Source organism: Geotrypetes seraphini, chromosome 8 (genome assembly GCF_902459505.1).
Source record: "Geotrypetes seraphini chromosome 8, aGeoSer1.1, whole genome shotgun sequence".
Lineage (NCBI taxonomy): Eukaryota > Metazoa > Chordata > Amphibia > Gymnophiona > Dermophiidae > Geotrypetes > Geotrypetes seraphini.
The window spans coordinates 152,133,583-152,153,215 of NC_047091.1; the positions used below are offsets into that span (position 1 = coordinate 152,133,583).

The 19,633-nt window shown below is 35.3% G+C and overlaps 1 protein-coding gene across 2 annotated transcripts in view; it reads right to left on the reverse strand.

Moving 5' to 3' along the window:
- The window catches only part of DNAH10 (dynein axonemal heavy chain 10), a 543,078-nt gene that overhangs the window by 114,403 nt on the left and 409,042 nt on the right, over window positions 1–19,633 (reverse strand). For both annotated transcript variants that reach the window (XM_033954155.1, XM_033954154.1), the window contains 4 exons: window positions 14,582–14,799; window positions 11,194–11,415; window positions 9,723–9,870; window positions 726–1,005 (listed from right to left, as the gene is read on the reverse strand). In XM_033954155.1, coding sequence (XP_033810046.1) covers window positions 726–1,005; window positions 9,723–9,870; window positions 11,194–11,415; window positions 14,582–14,799 — 868 coding nt within the window. The remainder of the gene's footprint in view (window positions 1–725; window positions 1,006–9,722; window positions 9,871–11,193; window positions 11,416–14,581; window positions 14,800–19,633) is intronic.

Sequence of the window (19,633 nt, forward strand, 5' to 3'; positions counted from 1 at the left end):
ATTGCCAAAGGAATTATAATAATTTCAAAAAAATTTGGGGGCCATTGATAACATATTGTAATGAGTAGACACTTCTATACACTAAAGTATAATTATAATAATGGGAAAGGGGGAATATATTGCTATATTATTGGTTTAATTATTATTTTGAACACATTACATGTATGATATGTTTGATTTACAATAATTGTGGAAAGGGAGGGTGTGGAGGGGGATTATAATATGTATTGAAATAATAGGAAAGAATTTTCGAGTGATGTATATGAATTAATTGATGTAATATTGTACACTTGATGTAAGATGAAAAAATGAATAAAGAATTGGAAAAAAAAAAGAAAGGAAACTCTGCAATGAGAGGGCATAGGAAGAAATATTTTTTCAGAAAGGGTGGTAGATGCATGGAATAGTCTCCCAGAAGAGGTGGTGGAGACAGAGACTGTATCTGAATTCAAGAAGCTGTGGTATAGGCACTTGGGATCTCTTAGAGAAAGGAAGAGATAATGATTACTGCAGATGGGCAGACTGGATGGGCCATTTAACCTTTATCTGCCATCATGTTTCTATGTTTCTATAAGCATAAGATTAGCACATGAGCCATTACCACCTGCAAACTAAAATATCTAGTGAAGTTCATTTCCACTTAGGTTTCTATGTCTGTATTTACGTGGTATTCTGTGCTCACTCATCACATGTCCATTGCATTCATTCTTTTGTCCCAACTTTACCTGTATAGTTGATAACCATGGCTTTTCCAAACACAGAGGGTGAATATTTGGGATTAGCCAGTTTGGTGTTTAGATACAACTTGAAATTTGGATCATAGTCAACTTCTTTGTCTCCCAATATGATAAATTCTCTTCCCTGAGCACCTTTTATGTTCTTTTCTAAGACATTGTCAATCACAGGGTCAATATATTCATCTACATCTTGAAATAGAAAAGGAAAGCCATACTTTATGGCCATTTCGAGCTGTTTAAGAAAATCAGGGTCATTGAAGGAAGAGATCTGAAAGAGAACAGACATGTTAAAGGTTACAGACTGTGACCAAATATTTGGGGGCCTGTGTACTCAGCATTTTCCCATAGCCAGAAAAATCCCATTAATATAGCAGGTCCTTTATGCTTAATAATAATATATTTCCCAGTATTAAAAAAATCTTCTGTATGTATTGGATCCTCTCAGAGCCCATTGAAAATATTCCAGATTGGTTGTGGTTGGAATGGCGACTTATTTTTCCCCTGAGATTAAACCATGTTCTTAGTATCAAGATGCCTAGGATATATAAAGAAAACAGAATATTATTTGATACATGGAAAACCTTAAGATTGTTGAGCGAAAAGTTAGATAGCTCTAAGTCTAATAAATGCTGGCACTGTAATCTGGAAGCAGGGACCCTAGATCATTTAATTTTTCATTGTCCCTGTATCATGACCTTTTGGAAATCAATTTGGTCTCAAATAAATTGTTTATTAGAAAACCATGTAGTGTTATCATATGATACTATTCTGTTCGGTATGTCAGTGAGGAAAAAAGTCAAATTTCATCAAGTAATTACAAACTTTTATTGATTATGACAGGAGTCGCCATGCAACATATTACCAATAATTAGAAAAATTATAATAATCTTAGTTATACATTCTGGTGGAATTTGTTGTGTCACATTTATAAGATGGAAAGAATAATTGCTTTGCAGAAAGGGAATTATAATAATTTTATAAGATCTGGGGGGCCATTGGCAAATTATTGTAACGAGTAGACATGATTTTCTATTGAAAGTATATTTATACTTAGGGGGAGGGGGGATGCTATGAAATTTTATTTAAAGATTAATCAATATAATAAGATTACATTATTTATATGATATTTTTGTTTGGAATATTTGAGGGAAGGGTGGGTGGGAGAGGATTAAATTTATGTTTTTACGATGAAAATAGAAGGAAATCCATGTGTTGGGTAAAAGTTTTAAATGATATAATGTTGTGCACTTGTTGTAAGATGAAAAATGAATAAAGAATTTAAAAAAAAAAAAAAAAAGATTTTTGAGCAATTTAACACCTATTCCAATGCATAAATCAACAAATCAAACTATATGGCTTAACTCCAAGATTCAAATCGGCGGATTTAAGGTCATCTGGAAGCATTGGGTGATGAAAGGTATACGAACTCTAGATCATGTCATATCTAATGGTAAATTGCTTGATTTTTCACAGTTACAACATAAATTTGATCTTGATAAATCACAAAGCTATAGATGGTTGCAACTGAAGCAGGCTATTAAGGCGGGGTTCCCTGAATGGAAAAATCTCAATAATCAACATAGTTTGGAGTTCTTATGCTTTCAGGTGGACTTTCTGGGACACCAGGCCGCACAGTGGTATAAAGTGATATCTGGATTTATGAATAAAAAAACGAAAACTGGTCTGAGGGATATTTGGAACATTGAGATAAAGCATCAAATTACTGCATCTCAATGGCCTCGGATTTGGTCTTGGAGGATAAGATGTACAATGTCGGCATCTATGAGACAAACTTGTTTTTTTCTGTTGCATAGAGAATTCTGGACCCCTGTTCGTTTACAAAAATTGGATAGCTCTAAGTCTAATAGATGTTGGCATTGTCATCTTGAGGCAGGGACTCTAGATCATTTATTATTTTACTAGTCTTATAGCCCATTACATTAACGGGTGCTAGAATATGTGTGTGTGAGTGTGTGGTTTTATTTATTTTTCTCTCTCCTTAGCCGCTTTCTGTATTTCTGTCTTTATTTTTTTTTTCCTTGGCTGTCCACCACCACCCTTTCTCTCTTTCTTTTTCCTCCCCTGTGTCCTCCACCACCCCATCACTGCTCACCTTATCCAGCAGCAGCCCTTTAATTGATCTTTTTATTTTTTATTTCATTCTTATTTCTGTTTCTGGGTTCAACTCATAGTTTCCATTCTTTCTTCTCCAACCACGCTTTCTGCGATTACATTCTTTTCTCCTTCTAAAAATGCATTTTCTGTTGCCTGTCTCCATTCTTTTAATATTCATACCAGACCGTCTTCCTTCCACTATCCTATTCAATTTTTCCCCCTCCTTCTAGTTTTTCCATTGCTGTCTCCTAGTTCCATTTCTGCCTTTTCCTTCGGCCTCACCATCTAATTTCTCATCCCTTCCTCATTTCTCCTTATCTGACCCTTTATCCTTGTCTTTCCTTTCCCCTACTTCATTGCTTTTTCCTTTTTCTCCATCTTATTTCTCTCCCTCTTTCCTTACCTCATCATCATTATTACCCCCAAGCCAATTCTCTTCCTCCCTTCCCAGATCGGATCCCCAATGAAGCGTAAGAGTGCTTCGTTACATGTCTGCCTTTTACAGCTGCCCAGGCCACAATTTCACTTTAACCCTAACCCTAACCCTTCTAGAGGGGGCGGGACAGGTTGGTGAGGAGCTTCGGGGGCTGCTACTGTTAGCCCCGGCAGAGACGGAGCGGCCAAGCTGAGCTGACGGCAGAGCCCTCGTGTGTGTCCCCCCTCCCTCCTCGGTGCCAGCACCGCTCTCCCTCTCAGCGGGCCGGGTCAGACCGCAGCTTCTTTGCTCCAGAGCTTGGCAGTGCAGCGGAGAGCGGGCGCAAGGGGATCGGGGCCATGCTGCCAGTGGGACAGCCCCAGCCCTCTCCCTCCTCCCCTCGCGGGCTTGTGGAGGCAATCGGCGGCTGTGGAGCTGCTGCAGGCCGGAGGTTTGTGTCGCGGTGGGAGGGTGGGCAGCACGGATCGGATGCGCACGGGGCTCTCCTTGACCCGGGGCTTCGGCGCCATCGACGGAGGGAAAGAGGCGCTGTGGAGGCGATCGGCGGCTGGCTGCAGTCCCGGCTTATGGAGTCAATCATGGTGACCGGGCCCTTTGAAAGCAGCGCTAGGTGGAGAGCAGGGAGGCTGTTGTGAGGTAATAAGCGCGCATGCGCACTCGTGCGGCCACATCCTGACAGAAAATGGATCAGGGAACACGCGTCGCGAGTGCGCATGCGCGGGCTAGCATTTTATTATTTAAGATTGTCCATTCATTTTGGCTTTTTGAAAATCGATATGGGGACAAATAAATTCTTTATTAGAAAATCCGGTGGCTTTATCATATGATACTATTTTATTTGGAATGTCAATGAGGAAAAAAAGTCAAATTTCTGCAAAAAATAATGTTATTACTTATTATGACAGGTGTAGCCATTCAACAAATTACGTTTAATTGGAAAAATTGGAGTAGACTTAACTACAGTTTCTGGTGGAACTCTTTGTGTCATATATATAAGATGGAAAGAACATTAGCTACGCAAAAAGGAAATTTCAATAAATTTCAGGAAGTTTGGGGTCCATTAATAGAATATCATTTTTCTCTTATTGATACAATTGTAAAGTGAGGGATGGGGAGGGAGGGTTTTTTGATTTGATATAATATTAAATGTTTAGAGTATTAATATAATGTTAAATTATTTATATTTTATGTTGAATAAAATAAACCCACCCACCACCCCCCTTATCAAATATCTTATTATGGGAAAATTATATCATTCATTGCAAAAGTCTGTTAATGGTCCCCAAATCTTCTTAAACTTATTTATATACCCTTTTTGTGTTGCAAATGTACGCTCCATTTTATATATATGGCATACTGAATTCCACCAAAGTAAGGGGAGGGTTATAATTGAGTAATAGTTGACATACTTATTACTTATTAAGTATTATATGCTGTTTAAAAATTATAGTAAAAGAGTATATAATGAAATGTTATATTTACAGTAAGGTATGAAAGAATGTCAAGTGTATACTTAATGAATTTGTATGAATTTAGATTGTACACTTGTTGTTATATGAAAAATGAATAAAAAACTTAAAACAAACAAAAAAAAATATTTAGAGTATTAGAAATATTATACAATATATTATATGATATATGAATTAGTAGGGATGTGAGGGTTTAAATTCTATAATTTAAGTTGTACTTGAAAGCTAATCAAATGTTATTGTATAAGTTCAAATGATATTTGCTGATACATTTGTTGTGAGATGTAAAAATGAATAAAGAATTAAAAAAAAAGAAAAAATCTTCTGAGGAAAAACTAGTATTGTTAAGTTAATCAGTGTGATGATTCAAGAAATAAAAAAAAATTACAAAATAGTTTCTCTCTAATCCCACATCTTGGATAATTTTGCTGAATTTCTCTTTTAGGAACTGGGGTAGGTAACACAATAGGATATTTGAACACAATTATTCTCTTAAACTAATGGCCCCAAAGCCTTTTTTTTTTTTTTTTTGTATTATCAAATTCTTTAATCATTTTTCCATCTTACATCAAGTACACAATAATATATCAGTTAAAACTTGAATACATCACTTGAATTTTCTTATAATAACATCATAAATACATAAATTTATACCCCCTACCCACCCTACCTTCAAATATTTTAATCAAAAAATATCATATAAATATTATATTTTTATCTATTGATTAAATCTTTAATAGAACTTTATACCATCCCCCCTCCCCCTATGTATAAATGTACTTTCAGAGGAAAATGGTGTCTAATCATTGCAATAACTTGTTAATGGCCCCCAAATCTTTTAAAAATTATTATAATTCCCTTTTTGTATGGCAATTGTTCTTTCCATTTTGTAAATGTGACACAACGAATTCCACCAGAAGGTATAGTTAAGTCTACTGTAATTTTTCCAATTACTGGTGATATGTTGTATGGCGACTCCTGTCATAATCAATAAAAGTTTATTGTTGTTTGATAAAATTTGACTCTTTGTTCTCAATGAAATACCATACATAATTGTATCATATCATAACGCTACATGGTTTTCTAGTAAACAATTAATTTGAGACCAAATTGATTTCCAAAAGGCCATGATAATAATAATAATAATTTTATTTCTTATATACCGCTATACCATAAGTTCAAAGCGGTTTACAACAAGTTACATACAATGAGAGTAAGAGATGTTTAAAACAAGAAGTAAGAGATGTTTACGAGATACATACAATGAATGTATGAGATGTAAGGGGAACAGAAAAAGTACTTTCTGGAATACAAATTGCAAATGGAAGAGAACCAAGATGGTATGAATCAAAAGGAAGTATCTAGTCAGAGATTGGGGTGCAGGGGAAAACAATTTGGGTGGAATACCTTTACAAATGGGAAGAAGGATGAGTTAATCTAAAATCAAGAAAATTGGGGATTGGGATGAGGATAACTGAGGGGGATTGGGCAAGAATTAGATATTAGAATATTAAGTGATCTAAAGTCCCTGCTTCCAGATTACAATGCCAGCATCTATTAGACTTAGAGCTATCTAACTTTTGTAATCTAACTGGGGTCCAAAATGCTCTATATAAAAGAAAAAAACAAGTTTGTCTCATAGATGCGGACACCGTACATTTCATTCTCCAAGACCAAATTCATGGCCATTGAGTCACAGTAATTTGATGCTTTATCTCAATGCTCCAAATGTCCCTAAGTCCATTTTAGGTTTTTTGTTTACAAATCCGTTTATCAATTTATACCACTATGCGGCCTGGTGTCCCAAGAAGTCCGCCTGAAAGCATAAGAACTTACTGATTATTGAAATTTTTCCATTCAGGGAACCCCTCCTGAATAGCCTGCTTCAGTTGCAACCATCTAAAACTTTGTGATTTATTAAGACCATATATATGTTGCAACTGTGAAAAGTCAAGCAGTTTACCATTTGAAATAACATCACCCAAAATCCGTATACCTGCTATCATCCAATGCTTCCAGATGACCTTAAATCTGCCAATTTGAATCTTGGAGTTTAACCATATAGTTTGATTTGTTGATTTATAGATTGGAATAGATGTTAAATTACTAACATATCGCAAAGTTTTCCATGTATCCATAAATATTCTATTATCTTTATACAATCTAGGCATTTTAATACTAAGAACATGACATAAGAGCAAAGGAAACATGAGTCGCCACTCCAAACACAATCAGTCTGGGGTATTATCAATGAGCTATGGGAGGACTCAATACATACCCTGGCGCAAAATATAGGCTTGATGATACCTATAAAAATTGGGAAAATTTACCCAACCCTCCGCAATTGGTTTTTGTAAAGATACTAAAGCAATTCTAGGAGTTTTGCCCAGCCAAACAAATTTTGTAAGAATACTGTTTAACTTTTTATAAAAGGACCCCTTATAAAAAAACTGGTAACATTCCCATCTGATAACAAACCACAGGCAATATCATCATTTTAATAGTTTGAACTCTCCCCCACCAAGACAGATGTAGTGTATTCCATTGCTCACACATTTCTGTTATCTTCTGCAATAAAGATTTTTCATTCTCTTTCATTGTGTCTTCCAGCATGGTTTTTATTCAAATTCCCAAATATTTTAATCCACCTTCCTTCCATACAAAAGAAAATGAATCAAACAAGCCTTTTGTACAATACATGTTTAATGAAAGGACTTCAGATTTATTCCAATTTATCTTATATCCTGAAAATTTTCCAAATTTCTCAATCAATTCAAGTAATTCATGGAATGGTTGTTTCTGGATTTCTCAAATGAAGCAAAATATCGTCTGCATATGCAGAGACTTTGTATTCCCGGTCTGAATAAGGAATACCCTGAATCTCCTTTACTTGCTGAATAGCTAATAGCAAGGGTTCCAAAACAATATCAAAAAGCAAAGGAGATAGGGACAACCTTGTCTAACCCCCCTCTGCAAATTAAAGCGTTCTGAAAAATTATTATTAATATACAATTTTGCAACAGGGGAGCTATACAATGTTTGAATTATTTGTATAAATCTTGAACCTATTCCAAACCATTCCATAGCTTGATACATGAAGGTCCATTCCACCCGATCAAAGGCTTTCTCTGCATCCAAGGACACAGAAAAAGACCGGGTCTTTCATGGCTTTTGTTAAATTTAACATATGAAAAGCCAATCTTGTGTCATTAGATGAATGTCTCTTAGCGATGAATCCAGTTTGGTGCATATCAATAATAAAAGGGAGAGCCCTGGCTAAGCGTAAAGCCAATGTCTTAGCCAAAAGTTTTCCATCTACATTGATTAATGATATAGGCCTGTAACTTGAAACTATTGTGGGATCTTTGTTTGGCTTTGGCAAAACTATAATCAATGATTCTGCCATAGTACCTGCAATGCAACCTTTATTTAGTTGAGACTGATATAATTTCAATAAATGAGGTAATAGGGTAACTTGAGATGAATTATAAAATTCTACCGTGAAACCATCAGCACCTGGAGCAGATCCAACTCTAAGAGATTTCAATGCTGTTTCTAATTCTTTTAATGATATAGGCTCCTCTAAACTTTTTTTTATATGCTCAGGAATTTTCGGCCCCTCGATTAGATTCAAAAAGTCTAAACCATCTTTTTCTGTATTTTCTTAAGGCTCAGAAGAATATAGGTTTTTATAAAAATTTAGAAATCTCTATTGGCTTCAGGGCAGTTACCACAGTGACCCATGCTAAATGGCTTCATAAAAGAGGCCATAAATTAGAAGGCGATAGGCGCCGTACCACCACCTAACTTAATTGGCTTAATTGATTTTAATCAGCAAAGTAATTGACCCCATCATTTTTTTTTTTTTTTATTTATTCATTTTTGAATTCTTACAAGTGAATTAAACATATTATAATCAATTGTCATATATCACTTGTATTTACAAACAAATCATCTTGTAATACAGAATAAATACTCCCCTTTTTATCAATATTCCTATTTCCATATGATATACATTTCCCACCCCCACATATCTACTACCCATGTGCTAAGATATCTGATAAGTTTTATGGACCCCTACGCGTTTGCAAAAGATAGATAGTACTAGGTCTAATAGATGCTGGCATTGTAAATTAGAAGTTGGGACGTTAGATCATTTAATTTTTTTTTGTCCCTGTGTAAATGCTTTTTGGAAACTAATTTGGCCCCAAATTAATAAATTATTAGAAAATCATGTAGGACTCTCATATGACACTATATTATTTGGTACAGCAATGAGAACTCAGAGTCCGATTTCTGCAAACAATAACAAGTTATTGTTGATATTAACAGGGGTCGCCATGCAATAGATTACTCAAAATTGGAAAGATTATTCTAAACTAAATTATACATTTTGGTGGAACTCAGTTTGTCATATATATAAGATGGAAAAGGTGTTAGCGTTACAACAAGGGAATCTTCATAATTTTAAAAAATTTGGGAACCATTGACTAATTATTCTGACCCCATCATTTAAAATCAATTATTTTCTCATTTATGTATCCACTAGATCAGGGTTTCCCAAGTCGGTCCTGGAGTAACCTCCTTGCCAGTCAGGTTTTCAGGATATCCACAGTGGATATGCATGAAATTTATTTGCATAGTCTGCCTCCATCTCTTTCATGTGGATATCCAGAAAATCTGACTGGCAAAGGGTACTCCAGGAATGACTTGGGAAACACTGCACTATATGATCACAACTCCATATACCATGAACATTAGCTTCACAGTACTTCCAGCCCCAGCTGACCAACAGAAGAGAAAATCTGATGACTGAACTGGGGCTTTTCTAAATTGCACCACACAGCACTGCTATAGAGCCATAGGACTGGTCTCAATTACACTGTTAACAAAAAAACACATCAACAGGTTTCTACAGGATCATAAATTATAGGATTTATATTTCCATGAAAGCTTACTCTTCACCTTTAAATTGTGTTTTTCCTCCTTTTTCTTGATCCAATTTAATGCCTGCTGTTGAGGATCTATACACAAGGGAAAACGACTGGCTCGAGTAGTTAGAATGCCATTCTGAACCGACAGCTCATCTGGAGGCAGCCCTTCTGAACCCCACCTAGGAATTCAATACATGAAAGTCCTGTATTTCTAGACATTTAGTTACTGTAGTGTCCCTGTTTACAAAGGAAACAATTCTGTTAGCTCACAGAATGTATGGAAAACGCATGCTACAAACATTGCACGGAGGTGCTCTTTCCTTCACTCATCTCTCTTGCCCTCACCCCAAATATTTATCAAAGAATGGAAGCACCAGCATCAGGGCAGCAAGGAATCCCCTACTCCCCTACTGCGAATGATTGTGCATCTTTCACAAAACACTGAAGGGCTGATTCTGTATAGCATGCCGGTCTCGGTGGCCGCCTAAGAAGCAGCTGAGAATCGTGTACCAGCATCCTACAGAAATGTGTCTGTCTTAAAAAACAGACGCCTTAGCCCCTGATTCTCTAACCATGGCAAGGGAATCCACAATCAGCTGAGCCAGGCAAGACTTCCAAAAGCCACAGCTTTGGGGAGTCCTGCCGGCTCAGCTGATCAGGGGGAAAATACCTCTGCCGCGATAAGTGTCCCTACGCATCTCCCTAGACCCCCGACAAATGCCTACAGTGTAGGTGTCCTGCCTCAGGTTTGTTTTTTAACATGCATCCCGATTGGCTGCCAGACAGTGGTAGGATGCCTACTACCGCCTACAATCGGAATGCTCGTTTATAGACTCAGCCCCTGATTTTACAGTTGGATAGAGAAACAAGAGGACATATACTTTACAACAGGTGATTTTTCTCTTGCAGAAGATGTCTATTAAAATGAACTTGGATATATTAAAAAGGCCCTTTTACAAAAGTGTGGTCAAATTTGGGCTTAATACAGGTTAACAGATTGACTGTGGATTTTTTTTTTTTTAGGGTTTTTCATTTGTTTTAATTGCACGCCATGTACTAATGCTTCCATTAGCATGTGGTACCTGCAAAAAATTAATGTGGGACCACTTACTATCTCTTATTTGGAAAGTGCTAGGTGCTCCCATGTTAACTCTGGGTTATCTAGTTTAGTGTGTGCTAATCCTAACATGCTAGCTAAATAACACACAAATGCTCATTCTGCCCATGACATACTCCCTCCCAAAATATTTATAAAAATTAGCATGTGCAAACAGGCGAAACTCAGTAAAACGCTTTAATGGATTTCTGTGATAGCCTGTTAGTGTGCACTAAAGGCTCGTTAAGGACTTAACACCCTATACTGGCCCCATAGTTTCAAGTGGCTACAAACTATGGTAAAATAAAATAAAAAAGGCTTTATGAAGAGTACCCACCCTGTTTGAAAGTAAATATAAAAAGGAATTTGCTGTCATCACAAATATGAAAAAATAATTATGACATACCTGCTAATTTCAACCTCATCCGTAAGAAGATTTTCCAGTTTAAATGGTTGGCTAACAGGAATTTCTCGATCCAAAATATCCTGCTGCCACGTGGAATAAACCATTTCATTCCGGAATTCCCAATTAAAAGCCCCTTCATAACTAAGGAATGCAGCACAGAGCAGACAGTCTCCTAATAATTTCACCCTCTGCTGCTTTAACTCCTCCAGATCATTTGTCCACCTGTTGAAGTTAGAAGATAGTTCACATTTACCAAGCAATATTTTAAGGAAAACAATTTTCATTTATGCACTACTGAGGTAATTTTATAACTGCCCATACTGGAGGAAAGTACACAAGGACTTTTCACACTACAAACACAAGAACCCCCATTGGCCAAAGGCTAGCAAAAAATGTCTCCTCAGAAACTGAAGCCTTCGGTGCTCTCCTCTGCTAATATGCACTGCCAGAACAATGCCAGCTGCTGCTCTTCCTTCTTGGAGTTCTAAGATGCTCCAAACTCCACCTGAGCCATGGGACTAGCCCTATTAGATATTGTCTCAGTTTCATTATACATATGGCTACTGATGCAAAATCATTTTAATTTTTAGCTTCAAGCAAGATATTGTGAGGTGTTTTCAGCTTACAATCAAACAGGTATAACAATAAAGAAAATTAATGTTCTGAATTTGACCAACATTGATATCTGAAGATAAGTGCCATTTTAAAATTCCAGACACCATTTCATCTTCAAGATATCAGAGTCTAATACATCTGTTTTAGAGGCCTTCCCACAAAACATTTTGCTAAATTTATAAATGGCTCACTATTTCTCTCATCTACACTATAGTGGAATATCTGAGATTGCCACATACATGCATGGACCTAAATCAGAGTTGCACAACTAATCAATCCTTATGGTTAAACTCCAAGATTCAAATTGGCGGTTTCAAGCTCGTCTGGAAGCATTGGATAATTGCAGGAATTAGAACTTTAAATGATGTCATCTCTAATGGTAAACTGCTTGATTTTACACAATTCCAACATAAATTTGGGCTTCATAAATCACAATGTTTTCATTGGTTGCAACTGAAGCAGGCCATTCAGGCAGGGTTCCCTGAATAGAAAACTCTTAATACTCAGTTCAGTATGGAATTTTTATGTTTTCAGGCGGATTTTCTGGGTCACCAGGCCGCACAGTGGTATAAAAATATTAATGATTTGGTTAAAAGAAAACCTAAAAATGGTCTTAGGGATATTTCGAGCATTGAGATTAAGCATCAGATTTCAGCATCTCAATGGCTACAAATTTGGTCTTGAAGAATGAGATGTACAATGTCAAAGTCTATGAGACAAACTTGGTTTTTTTTTGTTACATAGAGCTTTTTGGACCCCAGTTAGATTACAAAAATTAAATAGTTCTTTGTCTAATAAATGCTGGCATTGTAATCTGGATGTAGGACTTTTGTTTTACTGTCCCCATATCTTAGCCTTTTGGAACTCAATCTGGGATCAAATAAATTGTTTATTGGAAAACCATGTAGCGTTATCTTATGATACTGTGATATTTGGAATGTCTATGAGAAAAAAGAGTCAGATATCATCGTGTAATAATAAACTTTTAATGATTATGACTGGAGTTGCCATCCAACATATTACTAATAACTGGAAAGATTATAGTAAACTTAATTTTAATTTTTGGTGGAATTCAGTATGTCATATATATAGAATGGAAAGATCAATAGCGGTACAGAATGGAAATTATAAAAATTTTATTAAAATATGGGAGCAATTAACATCTTTTTGTCATGATTAGATGCCATTTTTCTATTAATTATACACCATTTAGTATTGGGTGGGGGGAGGGTTTCAAGTATATGATCTTATAATGAATAATGGGCTTTGAGGGATGGTAGGGAGAGGGTTACATTTCTACTTATAGATTATAATGATAAGATGTTCAAGTGCTCAGATTAATTGTGTTTATTATGAATTTTTGTACACTTGATGAAAGTTTAAAAATGAATAAAGAATTTAAAAATTTTTTTTAAAAAAGTTGCACAATTTTGCTTTTAAATGTCTTAATGAACCCTTAGCTAGTCATAGAATAATACAGTACAGATCAAACTCTCTGCTGCTCTTGGGTCACAATATGTTCCAACATTTTCCCTATAAATACAAAAGCCAGTTATTTACCTTTAACAGGTGTTATTCATGGACAGAATCAGATATTCTCACATGTGGGTGACATCATCCACAGAGCCCGGTACGGACAGTGCAAAAGTGTACTGTCACTTTAAACTTTTTGCAAGTCTCAAAATTGCCCTTACCGCATATGCACCTATGCCTTCCCGCCTGATGTTGGCTCACGGGACCATCAGTTCAGCATCAAAGCTAAGAAGCCAACTAGGGAGGTGGGAGGGTTGTGAGAATATCTGCCTGCTGTCCACAGATAACACCTGGTTCAGGTAAGTAACTTTGCTTTCTCCTAGGACAAGCAGGCAGTATATCCTCACATGTGGGACTCCCTAGCTGGAAACATTAAAGTTGGAGGCTTTTAAGTAGAGAATACATTTTGTAGAACTGCTTGGCCGAACTGACTATCCCATCTGGAATGATACTCCAAATAGTAATGGGATGTGAAGGTATGAATTGAGGACCAAGTGTCTGCTTTACAAATGTCCTCAATGGGAGTGGAACGTAGATAAGCTACTGAGGTTACTACTGCTTTAACTTTATGTGCTGTGTGACACGACCTTTCAGCTGCAGCCGAGCTTGAGAATAGCAAAAATGTGATACAATCTGCCAGCCCATGGAGATGGTTCTCTTGGTGATAGGAGATCCAAGTCTGTTAGGATTGAATGACAGGAACAGTCGAATGGAAGTTCTGTGAGGCTCGGTTTGACCCAGGTAGTAAGCCAGTGCACATTTACAGTCCAATGTGTGGCGTGCAGCCTTTGCAGTGTGAGAATGAGGTCATGGAAAGAAGACAGGTAGAACTATAGACTGGTTCAAATGAAATTCCGAGATGACTTTCAGAAGGAATTTCGGATTTGCGCGGCGAACCACCCTATCATGGTAGAATGTTGTATATGGTGGATCTGAGACAAGCACTTACAGTTCACTGCTGTGCTGAAGTGATGCAGATTAAGAATACTACTTTCCATGTGAGATGTTTGAAAGATGAAGACACCCGTGAGCCAACATCAGGTGGGAAGGCCCTGGTGCATGCATGGTATGGGCAATCTCGAGACTTGCAAAACGTTTAAAGTGGCAGTACACTTTTGCACTGTCCATACCAGACTCCGTGGATGACTTTACCCACATGTGAGAATATACTGCCTGTTGTCATGGGATGACAGAACTACTTTCTCCATTCTTAGTACCTTTTTCCATCAAGTCAGCTTACCTAATATTTTCAGATCCTAAACCGGAGATCAGCTTGTCAGCAGCAATCAGGCGCCTCTCCATGATCTCAGCTTCTTCTTGAAGTTGCTGTTTCTCTTTCATTGCGGCCTCGTACCTCTCTCCCAGAGCTGCGAGCTCCTTCTGAAGGGCCAAGAGCTCTTCTTGGATCTTTTCCAGCTCACGTTTACTCAAATAATAATTTCGTTCAAGCTTTGCCACCTGAATTATAAGCATAATCTCATGTCATTAATGATGGTTCTCAGAGCATCAGTTTATCATACAATACTTTCACTCTATAAGTTAACTGAAAACAGAGACCACTGCATAAGTAGAACTAACACTTATGTCCAAAGTTTTGGCTATTCTTTTAGACTCTTCTCTTACATTTGAAGATCAAATTTCTAATTTATGGAGGAAGATTTTTCATAGGCTAGTGAAGTTGTGCTTTTTTGAACATCATTTTACACTGTTGGTTCAGATGTTAGTGAAAAATTGGAAAAATTGGGACAGGCTGTTACAATTTTTGGTGGAATTCATTATGCCACATCTTTAGAATGGAACGGGTACTAGCCATACAGCAGGGACATTTTAAGAAATTTAGAGATGTTTGGGAGCCATTGACAAAATTTTGTGAAGAATGAACATTGCTTTTTCCCTTTGAGCATACACGTCCAAGTTCGGGGGGAGGGAGGGTAGGGGTGCTTTTGATTTTCAGATGATTGAAGATAATTATTGGATATGTGGGGGGGAAGGTTATTTGATCTGAAATAGTCTCTGATAGAATGTTAAGTGATGTTGAAGTGTACAGTGATTTTATTATGTATTGCACTCATTGAAAGTTTTTTAAATGAATAAAGAATTTTTTTTTAAGAACTTGATTACTGAAATTCTTTATATTTGAACTTAATATCAAAACTCAACAAAAAATTGCAGTTGCTCCAGAATACTGTGGTTAGATTAACTTTTGGTCTAAAAAGATATGAAAGTGTTGCATTAGCGTATAAGAATCTTCATTGGTTATCAGTTGAAATTTGAATTAAGTTTAAATCAACTTGCATAGTTCATCATATATTACAGACTGACTCTTCAGATAATCAGATTTTGCTTTTTCTCATTTGCATTATTCTTCCACCAGATTATGTGGTATTTTATTATTACATTTTCCACAGATTAGAGGAGTATGGTATAAACAACAGTTCAACTCTTCTTTTGCTTAAGCTACCATTACAATTTGGAATAATCTACCTGTTCACCAACTATGAGAGCAAGAAGTCAAATATCATCAAGTAATAACAAACTTCTTTTTGTTTTAACTGGAATAGCAATACAACAAATCACATTCAATTGGAAAAAACATGACAGATTAAATTATACATTCTGGTGGAATTCTGTATGTCATATATACAAAATGGAGCTCACTATAGCAACACAAAAAGGACATATAGATAAATTTCAAAAAATATGGAGACCATTAACTGAATATTGTAAAGAATGATTAATTTTCCCATGTATAGAATTTGATTAGAAGAAAAAGGGATCATATCTCTAAATATTATATAATATATTAATACTTGATTTATAATATGAAATATGGAGGGGGCGTGGCTTGGACGCGAATGATGACGGTCGGGTGAAGGCGAAGCTCCGTACAAACAAGCTTATTTTACGAAATTTACTACAAAAAAATTTATTTCCCATGATCTTGATGGTGTGATAAATTGAAATCTGCATCCTCAACAGAGACGGAGAGACGTTTGAAGACGAAAAAATCAAAGTGAAAGTGCCGTTTTTAAAGTCTGAGAAGTGAGGTGTAAAAAGCAGGAGATTGACGAAGTTTGAAACTGCTGGTGAGCTACCTAACAACAAGCTTGAAAATTTCTTCTTTATAAATAATAAATGAGGAGGTTGTGCCTGTCGTGCTGTGGAGATAAGCTGTTTTAAAATAGCTCTCCTCTGCCGGAGATGAAGTAAAGTTAGCTATAAAACTTGACAACGGTTTTTTTTTAAATCTATTTCCTTGCTGCCAAATTCAAAAAAAATTGTGAATGACAAATATAATATAATGTCATCTCCTCTCCTCTTCTGAAATTGAAAAGAGTCCGATATAAAAGATTGTTTGTTTTTTCTTGGGCTGTGAGAAAGATGACAGTATAAAAGACCAACGGTTTTTAACCTAAAAAAAAAAAATAATATCGAAGAATTGAGAGGCGCTGGAAACTGATAAAAATATATACTTATACATATATTTCAAAAATACTGAAAGGATTACTGCTCTCCTTAATAGGGGCTGCGATTGGGCTCATAAGAGGAAAGCAAGAAAAAAGGATTACTGAATTTTCAGCGCTGATGCAAAGTGTCAACAAAAAAAAAAAGTGACTAACAGATTTAACAAAATAAATCTGTAAAAGATTAAACAGCAATATCTAAAAATTAAGGAAAGAAAGGTTGCTAATTTGAATATTATTGCCTTCATAAAAAGCTGAGACAAGGCTTGAAGGAAGAGAAACAGAGAGAAGAACTACTGACATTTTTTTTTTACTCACAGCAATAGAACTTGAGACAAATAACTGACAGTTGCCCTAAGAATATTGAAATAAAAGTTTTGAGTCTGTTCTAATAAAAGATTGAGACAGATAATCAAGAAAGGAGAAAAGAAGGGAAAAAAAAGGCTGGAAAAAGAAAAATTTTAAAAAATATAGAAACAAATCCTGAAAGAAATCCACTCATCATAAATAGAATACTCAAAACAAAAAAGATAAGAGACAAAATATTGAAACTGATACCAAGAGACAGTGAAGATAAGCTGTAATAAAGAGAAGAAAAGAATAAAAGAAGATGACATCTAAAAAACAAAACAAAAATGATGCAGAAGCAAGTGGTTCCGGTATTGGTAGCAGCAATAAAAGATCAAAACCAGAACCAAATAACACACCCTCAAAAGTTCCGTTGCCATCAGATGAAAGCCCCGACGTCATGGAAGAATTGAGACAAATTAAAGAAATAGTATTAGACAGCAATAAAAAACTAAAAAAAGCAATTGAAGATGCTGCAATTCTCACCAAAAGAGTTGATATAGTTGAAAATAAAATAAATGATCTAGAAAACAATACAGAACAACTAAATACAGACATGAGAAAATCTAAAATAATATGGAAAGAAGTTGAAGAAATTAAAAGAGACTTGGAAGACAGCCGAAATAGAGAAAGAAGGAATAATTTAAGGATCATCGGAATTCCGGAAGGGGTAGAAAAAAATGACCCTATAACATTCCTGGAACAATTTCTACCTAAAATACTACCTTTAAAATTCAAATCTGCATTAGAAATAGAAAGAGCGCACAGAATACCAACACAGAATAAAAACCTTCAATCAAGACCAAGAACTTTAATATTTAAACTTTTGAGACACCAACAAGCAGTAGAAATCTGCCAGCTAGCAAAGGAAAACAAAAACCTAAAATGTCAGGATGCAAGAATCCACATTGTTCCTGACTTTGCAAAAGAGACTGCACTACGAAGAAAACAATTCCTGGACACGAGACCCCAACTGCGAGCTCTAGGGGCTAGATATGGCCTTCTGTATCCAGCAGTAATGAAAATTACCATTGCTAACAAGACTCAAAATTTTTCAGATCCTACAAAACTTCAAGATTTCCTTGATCAATATGAACAGCCAATGTCCTCTTAAACAAGAACTTATTATCGAATAATATATTTGTGTTTATATTTATAATTATGTTTAAATTAATAAAACATAAAGATTAAATATGGAATACAAATGTAAAATTCGATACAGAAACAGATCTTTCAAATCCAACTGAAAGGAAATAGAAGATCATAGAACTGTGATTTAAACTACAGGAATATTCTAAACAACGAAATTGATTCTATGTCAAAAGGATCCAACATGCAATCTTGCCATGCTGATGAGAGATAAGATATGAACGAACATGAGACAAACGAAGGATTGGATCAAAGACAAAGAAATGAAATGGATATAGATTGAAAATTGACTGAAATAACAATGGACAAGAAAAACTTGAGACGCAAAATAAGACAGGAGGATTGTGAAAACTGAGAATAATTTCCTGATATTACCGGAATGTCATTTGTTTGTTAAACCCTTTTTACAAAACCAAGATACGATTTGTGACGACGACCAAGACAGTAACAGACACTCAGAGATGTTATTGCCACAGTTTGCTTTGAAAAGAAAAGAAAAGGATTGCTCTTCTGGACATAATAGTTTCCTACTCTTTGATTTGATATTCTAAAATGTAACTAATGACTATTTTGAAGGGAAAAAGTTAAAGGTAATCTCCTGAAGGTTGGACTGAGGAGAAATCTGTTCATCCTTTGTGACTGCCTTCAAACATATACCTAAGCCTTAAAAATATAAGTTATAATATTTCAATTACAACTATATATCATTTTGAATTAATTCATATATAACTGAATTAGTGGTATACATTGTTGTCATATGCAATAATTTCCTTAAAGAAAAGGGAAATAATATAAATTATACTTATTATTTAAAAATGAAAACATTTCTTGAAACCACTTAAAACTTACTGTTAGAAAACAATTATTTTATTATACAATACAAACCAAAACATAATAATAAAAAACTCAAAAAAAAAAAATAATTTATACATTGGGAATTTATAATGAAATAAAATAAATTAAAACATCTCTAAATGGAGAAATATAATTAAAAAAAATAAAATAAAATAAAATAAAATAAATAATAATAGTAGTAAATAAATTTATATATTTTCATAGCTTGTAGGAGTTATATACACCTAACCTCAAAATGCGTATCCAAGTGGTCATACTAAAATGGGGAGGGAAGGGAGGGAAGGGAGGGAAGGGAATGGGAAAATATAATGGAAAATGGGAAAAAAAAGAAAAAGTGTACATTCTAAAATATTTTAAATACTGGGGGAAAAAATTAAGAAAAACAATTCATATAATTTTAAGGAAAATATATCAAAAATACATAAATGGATCTTAAAATAATATCCTTAAATGTTAATGGTCTAAATCATATGATA